Genomic DNA, 9,563 nt, shown 5'->3' on the forward strand with positions numbered 1-9,563 from the left:
TTTAGCATTTCATTAGGAAAACAGGGGCTGTCAATAAAATGTGTTAAGTGGAGTGGAATGAGCGTTGGGGAGCGACGGGCCTCGTTTGTTCCAATGTGAAGATGCTGCGCCCGTATCGACAGTTTGCTTTTCATGAGGCTGGGCCTGTCCCCACTAATCAATGCCTGTTAGGAGTCTTTTCTTCTGCCTGACTGAAAAATGAAAAATGCTGAGCCCAGAGCTTTAGTCTTCTGATGACAAACTCTCCATGGGAGAGTGAAGAGAGGGGAGGATAAATGGGAGGACCGGAGGGAAGGGGGGGGGGCTCAGGGCAGCTTCAGGGAGGGCTCAGGGCAGCTTCGGCTCGTTTGAACACAGTCTCGGAGAGCTTCGGCTCTAGGGGTCCTGTGGGTGTGACAGCTGTGGAAATTCATGGCCATTGATTTTGTAATTAGCGGAGTATCGACGGGATTGACGCCAGGCTGCTGACGGATTACATGGAAATTGTTTCTTCAAAGTTAGTTTTGGATTCCGCCCCTAACCTCCTTCAACACACACACACACACACACACATACATATGAACACATTCTCTCTGTGTATTTACACACACTGACACACATTTTATAACATATTCTTTCTTTCCCTCTCCCCTCCTCTCTCTGCTTCTCACACACACACACACACACACACACACACTCACACAGCCAAACGAGGATCAGATCAGTATTAACATGAAGGTTTCAAATGAAGAGTGCTGGAACACATGTGCGGTCCACATAGCCTAGTTAATTTCCCAAGATAGAAACGCAATTTACACAGAAGGCGACTGGTAAAAGAGACTTAATCAGTCAGTTAGGAACATAATTAGCCTTGTACTTTCCTTTTTTCTGCCTCATTTACATGTTTGTACACGGTCTTACTTCACTCCGAAGCATAGCAGAGCTGATCTAATTCACTCAACACGCGTCAATCAGCAGCCACATTTGGTTTGGCTCTAGTAATACAATGTGTTTAGGATGAGACAAGTCCATCTTATTCTGTTAGATATATCAGGATGAATTGTTTGGATTCAATTATAGTACTGAATTGAATACACATTTTGTTGTGCACAATTTTATCTATCAGTTAATGAATTGTGGATATGATACACACACAGATTAGACCTGACACTGTAAGTCTGTGCAGTGAAATTGGCTGAAAGCAAACAACTGCTTGTTCATAAAAAACACTCTGTCTGCTTGTCCTTTGGAGGACAAGCCTGTTTTTTTTTGTAGACTTGTAGACTTACACATAGAGAGCAGTTTTTAATAAGTCTCAACTGGTTTTATTTTAGAGCCTATACATAAGGGGGCCAACTGCTCTTTCTTATGGAAATGAAGGCCATCTGCCGCCATCATTCAGCTGAGCGATATCCTAGTAATGCAGCCATCTGAATTCATTAGCAGGTGGGATGTATGTGGTCCATGATACCAAAAGAAATGAATCTTTTTTCTGTCCCACCATATATTTATACAGACCTACAGTACCTCTCCCTCTCTCTCCCTAGAGTCCTGGCCACGCATAGGCATTTATTTAAGGCATGTCATTAACCACTAACAAGAGAAAACCTCTCTCCAAAATTGCATGTTTGCAAAGACAGGCTGCAGAATTTAAAGCTGCAAAACACAAAGTTGTTGTTGCAGCTGAAGATTTTTTAGCATACTGCAGATGAATAGAACATGTTTTCTTTTCATTTGTCATTTAATATGTAGATTTAACACATAAATTATCTTTCTTTCCATCCTTCCCCACCACCCTTCTTGCTCCAGACTCCATGCACATAGAGAATATCGAGGCGGTCCAAAGGCTCCAGGATTCTCTCCACGAGGCTCTGCAGGACTTTGAGGGCTCCCAGCATCCAGAGGACCCTCGACGGGCAGGCAAGCTGCTAATGACGCTGCCTCTGCTCCGTCAGACCGCCACCAAGGCCGTTCAGCACTTCTACAGCATCAAAATGCAGGGCAAAGTCCCCATGCACAAACTATTCCTTGAGATGTTGGAGGCCAAGGCTTGACACTTGGGCCAGATGTTTGACAGACAGCTGCATCACCCAATGGGAAGCAAGGGACAGCCCATAAAAAATAAAGGTGGTGTGCCAATTGAGAGTGAAAGGATGAGGCTTGGACTACAGAGTCATTTTAACACTTTTAAATGTTAATAAACATAAACGAAAACAGGACTTGAGATGGTTTTAAAAAGGGTGAATATCAACCTGATTATGGGATCATGATGATGTATATAAAGATGTGGTGTACAGAAATCAGGCAACTGAGGTCTTGTTATAACCAGAGACCCATTGCTCTATATCACCTGACGCTTCTGTGAATTTGTTTCTTATCTTATTTTCATCTAAAAAATGGAAGTGTGTTAATATAAATGTCCTAAAGAACTGTACGGCTACGTAGCCACATTATGTGTTTTTGTTTCTTCCTTTCACATTTTCTAATCTCAGCTGTCAAAGCAATAGTCTCTAACTGGTCTACATATAATATGTGTACTGTATATTGTGTGAAATTGCACTGGGCGGGGACGGGTGGGGGGGAGAATTGTTAGACATATTCTTATATTCGTCAAGAAAGCGGTACCCGCCATGGGTATGTAAGATTCTCGATTTCCTCGTAATATATTTACCTCGTAGTAGCGTCATCGACTCAGCCATTTTAGTCAACTTGGTGCTTACAGAAGGACAAGGGTTGGCTAGTGATCATAGTTCACAAAGAGTTTGCACTAAGCATCTATGAATAACGTGGCAATAATGGGTATTGTACTAGCGAGCTCTGGTAGCATCTCAGTCAGTGGTTTTTGCTTATAGTGACTAAATCCCCTTCTCACCTATGTGTTCAGTGTCATACACAAATATTGGCAACTAAGCATACTGTGAAAAATACACATGATAAGCTATATTCTGTGCTGAGAATTTTTAACCTAAACTGTATGGCTTGTTTAAAAAAAAGGTTTATTTAGATTTAAATACAGGTAAATGACACAATAACAGCAACATCTATGCAATTTAATGCAATCTAATCTGCTCCTTAATGCAGCCTGATAGCCTACAATAAATACTACCTTTGTGAAGTTTATAATGTTCAGTTTGTATCAGATAGGTGCTGAGTCAATGCTCTGGTCATTTTTGAGTATATAGTTTTTGATGGTGCTGTATTAGATTGCAATATATTGTATAGGTTTAGATTTTTCTTCTATCCCCCCCCCCTTGTTTAGGTTGTATTCTCAAACAACAAGTGTCACTATATAGACAACATTAGTTCCACAGCTAATCACATTAACCCTTTGTTTGTTTTGAGTCATATGTGATACCAAAGTCTGTATGCTAGCTTCATGCATCTAAACATTAAACAGTTTTTATGATCCTATATTTTGTTCTCAGTGTGGACTACAGGTTAAATATTGTGACACTGAGAGGGGAAACTTTGAAATTTTGACTCTGCTGTCAAATGTCTGCTGGGCATTAAGATTAAGATATTTTACATTCTGAATTTCAAATAACCCATAAACGAGACAAAACACCTTAACAAAGGCCTCATGTCTTCATGAATGGTAATATAAGCCAATAGTTTTCAAGTACACATAACTGCCACAGCTGAAGCTTGACAGATCATGATTCCCCTTTATCTTCAGTTTTGGTATCAGTTTCAGGGTGGCAAGTTCAAATAAAGATAATGCACTTTTTTTTTAGCTAAGGGTCTTGAGTCCCTTTGTCTCCTTGATCGTTGAAATTTAAATTTAAGCTTGCTGCCATTTAAAGGTTTAAATGTTTGTGTGCAACAATATAATGACACTTGTGTTTCTGAGAAGAACTTGAATTACCCTCTGAATTGAAACAACAACAATGACAGAATATATCAGACCTCAGATGTTCTGTATCTTTGCACATCTTTAATGAAGGTGCTACTCATTCAGACTGGCACTGTATGTACATTTCTACAAACGCTGACACTCTGACATGCTGAGGTGCACAAACTAAGTCAATAAATCAGTATATTCCAGAAGTGATGGTAGACTTTTATAGCATAATATCTATCAATTGTAAACCAGTTGCCAAATTATTCAAAGAAAGCAATCAAAATTACGTGATACAGTTATCAACATGTTACAAGATCAAAATACTACAATAATAGATTAATGAGCTGCTCTTAGGATTTTAGTGTAACAGATATTGTCCCTTACAAACACTTTAAAGCAGTAGTGTCTTTAAAGTGTCAAGTGCCATTAGCTTCTGCCCAAACAAGAAAAAAACATAAAGTCAAGCGACCAGTAACTACAGACATAGGCCAGTTTCTACAGTTGAAAAGATCCCCACAGGAACAGACGCTATTGATTCACTGTAATGTAATGCATAGATAATTATAACCCAATGCAGTAGAGAATACAATTCCCATGATGCACTTCCCTAAATGTGTAACCAGCTAATCCATCCCCAATTCAAGCGAGGGATGTATCACCTATACAGTAGCGAACTGAAGCGTAGAGTCTTCAAATACTTTCAAATTAAACACAAGTAACACTGATAAAACTGCATTTTGAGCCAGCAAGTGCAATAAGGATGTTATTTACATTATATTATTAATGGTTATACCTTCATTCTGCTAATTCTGCTATTCGTTTTGAGCATCCTCCAAACCTACGATGGCGGTGATAGGAGCTCAACAAGAGGAAAATCTTTTATCTTTTTTCAATGCATGCATTGATTAAACATCTCTTTGCCAATATGAGACACTGTGTAAAGTCTCACCCAGTAGCCTCCCCAAGAGATGAAACTCATAAAAAATGTTTTTCATATTATGATGGTTAAAGGAGAGTGTTTCAATGAGCTGTGTGAAGTGTTCGTGAACACATTCTGGCCAAAAGCTTGACCAAACCAGGCAAACTGACTGTCTCTCCTCTGACCAGAGTTCCTTCACGTAGATCCTCTGTGCACTTTGGAGACTGATAGCAGATAATTGTTTCCCAACTTTCCCTTCTTCTCAAATTAATGTAAGAAAATAAAAGAAAAATGCTTAATTTATTTTCAGAGTTCTAAAACGGTTCTACTGCATCCAATTAATTCTAATTGTCTCCTAAGCTGAAATTCTCAAAAGAAATGGAGCAATTAAATTTCTGCTTTGGCTCTACCTTGGGGACAAGAGACGTTTTATTTCGGTTGACGGTGGGGAGGGTTTGTTTAAACCTTTACAAAGGCGATTTCATGGGTGTCTGTAATAGTTTCATAACAGAGCGATCACTGGGCTATGCAAGGCAAATATGGCCACCTATGTTCCTTGTGTTGTGGCGCATCAGACTGACATTTAGTTGTGCTTTGTTTACAACGTGGACATGCTGTACAGTGCTGTACAGTGCAAATGTATTGTGCATATTTCACCATACTATACTGTAGCTGCTGTGCATCGATATAACTATGATCATTTGTTTAAGTTGCCCGTTGAATGAATTTCTCATGATGTAGCCTATTAGCAACTTCAACACAAATTCAGAGCCCACCTGAATAGCTGTGTAATATAAATCACTGTACTGAGTCAAGTGAGAATAATAAGTGAGTTATATTTGGCCTAAGGTGGGATATTCTCTCATTTGCTTTTTCTTTTCTGTGTCTTTGTGTCTCTCAATGCTGAAACACACACTGTGTTATCTTCGATTTTGGTTATCAGCACAGCAGGACGTATAGCGAGTGAAGAAGTCCAGACCCTATACCTCAATTCATATTTTGAAAATTACACTGGGTTTGGAAAGGGGCCATGGGTTCCTCCTGGGAATCAGTGGCACAGAAATAAAGTGACATCACTGACTTGGTATTAAAAAAAATGTAGATGAACCTACTGCAATTGGGGAGCACATTCCTCGGAGGAGAAAGCTGCTTATTCGCTGTTCCATTTGCGGACTTATCTCCGTGCACTCTGAGATGACGAGATTTACATAAAACATGGAGGAACCTCCCTGGCCACGGTGTATAAAGGACCCTGCTAGGTGTATGTACCATAGACATGTGATTACCCAAGAGGTTTACTCCCCTCTAAAGCAATATGTTAGCAATTGTGATATATGAATCAAGTTAAAAGGAAGCTTTGGTTCATTTTAATTATAAACTTACCCCATGCTCAGAAAAGGACAGGGTAACTATGCACACAAGTTCACAGTCCTGGTGAGACAAAGCGAAAAAATGTGAAAAATGCTGGAGAAGCAAAAAGCCAACCACAGCTGGGTTTCACTGGACAGTATTGTGTGGCATTTTCTTGTGTTTTGTTTGTTGTGTTCATGCCTAATGTACCCATGTGTAAATATATGCTTTTTTTTGAGTGAGTCAGATCTAACAGTGCACTGAATGTACAGTGACAATAAAATCACATGGTTTATGTAATCGCTGCAAATGATTTCTTTAAATATCTTCAAGTCAACAAACATGGGGAAGAAACAATCTACAAAAACAGTTGACTCATTAAGTTTGTACCATATTTACTGACAAGGTTAATTTAATATAGGCCTATCACCATTTTTTCAGGATTACAAGGTCCTTTATGGATACCAAAAAGGAGGAATTTTACATGGACTTTTATTCTACATGAACGTGACAATGTTTCGACCACGGTGGTCTTCGTCTGATCCTAACCCCAAACCTCAGCATGTACCTTTTGATGATTGCCTCTATGGATACTCTCAATAATATTGTATCCTTGGGTTTATAAAGCATTTTGAGCACCAGTTTGATAAACTCTTAAATATGTGAAGATACATGATAAGACTGCTGGTTTTAGCTTTTAACAAGATGCGACAATGCATTTACCCTAGAATGATGTCACTGATACTATACAATGTAATATAATTTTTCAAAATATATTTTATTTGCATTTTCCCCTAACATATTAAAAATATACACAGCCTTAGCATAACCTAAATTTGCAGTTAGACACACAAAAAATAGTTGTCAGGTTAGTTTTAAAATCATTGTAAATTGCGACTTGCTAAACTTTCTATATACTGTAAGGGTTTCATAAACAAGCAAAGGTCTTGTATTTCCCTTTGACAATTAGTCATTCTCTCCAGTTCTTTTTTCCACCTGTATGTAAGATAAAGTAACTTTTAAATTATTTGCTGTAATGTGCTGTGAACAGTCAGATTTTTAATGAATGGCTATTAACAAAATATCAGAATCAGAATCAGAATCAGAAATAGTAAATAATAGTAAATAATAGTAAATTGTAAATGCATGCTCTCATCAGATGCATCTATATCCAGTGTTACAGTACAGCCTTGTCCTGATCTCAGGATAAGAAATGTGCAGGCAAACGTTGCCTAGCATGACCAATCATGTATGTGTGCTTCTGTCTGTGCACTTGTACGTTTAGCAAGATGGTGCCTTGGGGTGTAACGGCATCCTCCTTCCCCGACTGTCAGTTGGTTAGCTGTCTACACAATGTCCCGTTTGACCTTGTGTTGGCTACAACACTGGCTGAATGCACATCTGACACACTCCCTTCCTTTGTGGTGCAATCCTGTGGAAGTCATTTCATTTACTGGGCTTTCAACTTCAGCCAATATGGGGGTTGGGGGAGTAAGTCTGTGTTTAATCAGCCTGCCACAAACCATTCCCCTAAACAAAATCAACTACGATGTCCAGCGAAAAGATCTCTCAACAGAAGATTGAATTAAACATATAAATGGGCTTGTCACTTTTTCATTTTTTATTTATTCTCTTGGCACGGCTATGCCGCCACTCCATATTATTGCTGGAAATAACAACTGTGTATTAACTTGTGGATTGTTCTGCACAGTGTGTCAGCACTGCCAGAATGTTAGTATAGTGAATGTACAGGTGCTATCCATTAAGGACTGCTGATAAATAACCTGCAAGGAAAGTAAAAGAAGCTCAAAAACATAGGAAAACACATAATCACTTGTCTCATGAACTTTTCATCTTTGCAGCTCTTTTCTCGTAGGATTGCGAGTAGTTTTTTCTCTGTTTTCAGTCTTGTAGAAGGGAATTAGGGCATGGCCCACTGTCCTTAGAGTGACTTTCCATCTTGTAAACCATGTTTTATTCTCCTTAAATCGTCACCAGTCATCAGGCCTGTCTGTGCTTAAGAAGGGGCAGTGACACTGTCACACTGCAGTGTGTTAATCAGGCAACCTTGTTGCCTAACTCTTTCAGAAAATCTATGATCACACTGTTAGTGCAACCTTGTACTGTCACCACCGGGTTTAGCTCCACTACCGTACGCTCCCACTCCTTCCTTTGCCTCATGTGAGGATTATTCAGCAGCTGAGGTGAGAGTCCACTGAGAATAGGCTGTAAAGTGTCAGTCATGGTTACCCAGAGTGGTGTTGTCTTAGACAATGTAACTAGGTGAAAGTGAGTGAAGGAGATAGGAAACCATCAATATGCTCCCTGTGTAAATTGAAGAAGGTCATGATTTATGGCTCCTGGCTACAGCGTACATACATGCTGAATCTACTTTTTTTCCCCCCTCTGTCGCCTGGCTCAAGGACAGGTAAGGGTGCCTTTCTCCGCAGCTCATCCACACCATCACACAGTCTGTGGCACTTTGTGATGGACGGCCCTGAAAAAAGCCAGTGTTTTTCTAAAAGAACTGAGCGCCATCTATAGGTAGCCACGGTGACTGAGTGACGTACCGCTGGTGTACAGTGAGTGCAGGGAAGAAACAAACGATCAGACATGCATTACAATAGTGCACTCTGCTACCTGTGTTACTCCTCATCCACCTGCCTCTTTGGATTTTTCATCACCTCATCAGTCACGTCCGTCTTTCAGTCTCCTTTTACTTGGGGACTCAGACAGAGAAGGGGCAGCTGTGGGTCTTCTAAGGCCTCGCAACAGCTGCAAACCCCGCATGGCATTGCATCTGTTCAAGTCTTGCAGCATTATGGCCTGTATCTCGACTAGCAAGTTACATTAGGGTTCGTCATATTGGGGTTCTCTCTGGTCTTACCCTATTAACCAGTGAGCAGATGGAAATGATATGGCAGGGTGTTAGGCCTGAAAATGGACTGCAAGCATTTTGCTGTCTCAAGCACGCAGCTAAAAATGGGACAATTTAAATAAGGACACATGAGAGAAATCAGGACTTGGCTGTAAATTCATTCGAGGTAGCACAATGAATACCATGAAGTCTTCCCTGAATCTTAAAGTTTATAATTTATTTGGATGATTTATTATGTCTGGGTGCCTCTGACGTTGTTACTTTGCCTTTGGAGGGAGCCAGACGTAACAAATGGAGCACTCATTAGCATTTGACCTCCACATTATGCTTTGTTTACCTGCCTCTCCTCACCTCTATATCTCCTCAGACAAAATCAGGGCTTTCACAGAAGGCTCAGAGTATGACACAGTTTTGTTACTGGGCGGTAAAGGTAAGTACCACATTTGCATTGCAAGATTTCTCAAACAACTTGAGCATGCAGAAAAGGGGGCTCTGCTCCTCGGGGACGTAGCCACTCCCAGACGCTGTCGTCTAGGCTCTGGAGTCCTGACAGCTGCTTAAATCCCCAGAGACGATACAAAGAAGTATGAGCAAAA

At 40.2% G+C, this 9,563-nt stretch overlaps 1 protein-coding gene across 4 annotated transcripts in view; it reads left to right on the top strand.

Annotated features, from left to right (window-relative positions):
* LOC122863260 (steroid hormone receptor ERR2-like) overlaps window positions 1-6,389 on the top strand; it is a 118,776-nt gene extending 112,387 nt beyond the window's left edge. For all 4 annotated transcript variants that reach the window (XM_044169579.1, XM_044169576.1, XM_044169578.1 and 1 more), the window contains one exon: window positions 1,789-6,389. In XM_044169579.1, the coding sequence (XP_044025514.1) occupies window positions 1,789-2,033 (245 nt within the window). In that variant the 3' untranslated portion in view covers window positions 2,034-6,389. The remainder of the gene's footprint in view (window positions 1-1,788) is intronic.
* The last annotated feature ends 3,174 nt before the right edge of the window (window positions 6,390-9,563 follow it).

Source organism: Siniperca chuatsi, linkage group LG16 (genome assembly GCF_020085105.1).
Source record: "Siniperca chuatsi isolate FFG_IHB_CAS linkage group LG16, ASM2008510v1, whole genome shotgun sequence".
Classification (NCBI taxonomy): Eukaryota; Metazoa; Chordata; class Actinopteri; order Centrarchiformes; family Sinipercidae; genus Siniperca; species Siniperca chuatsi.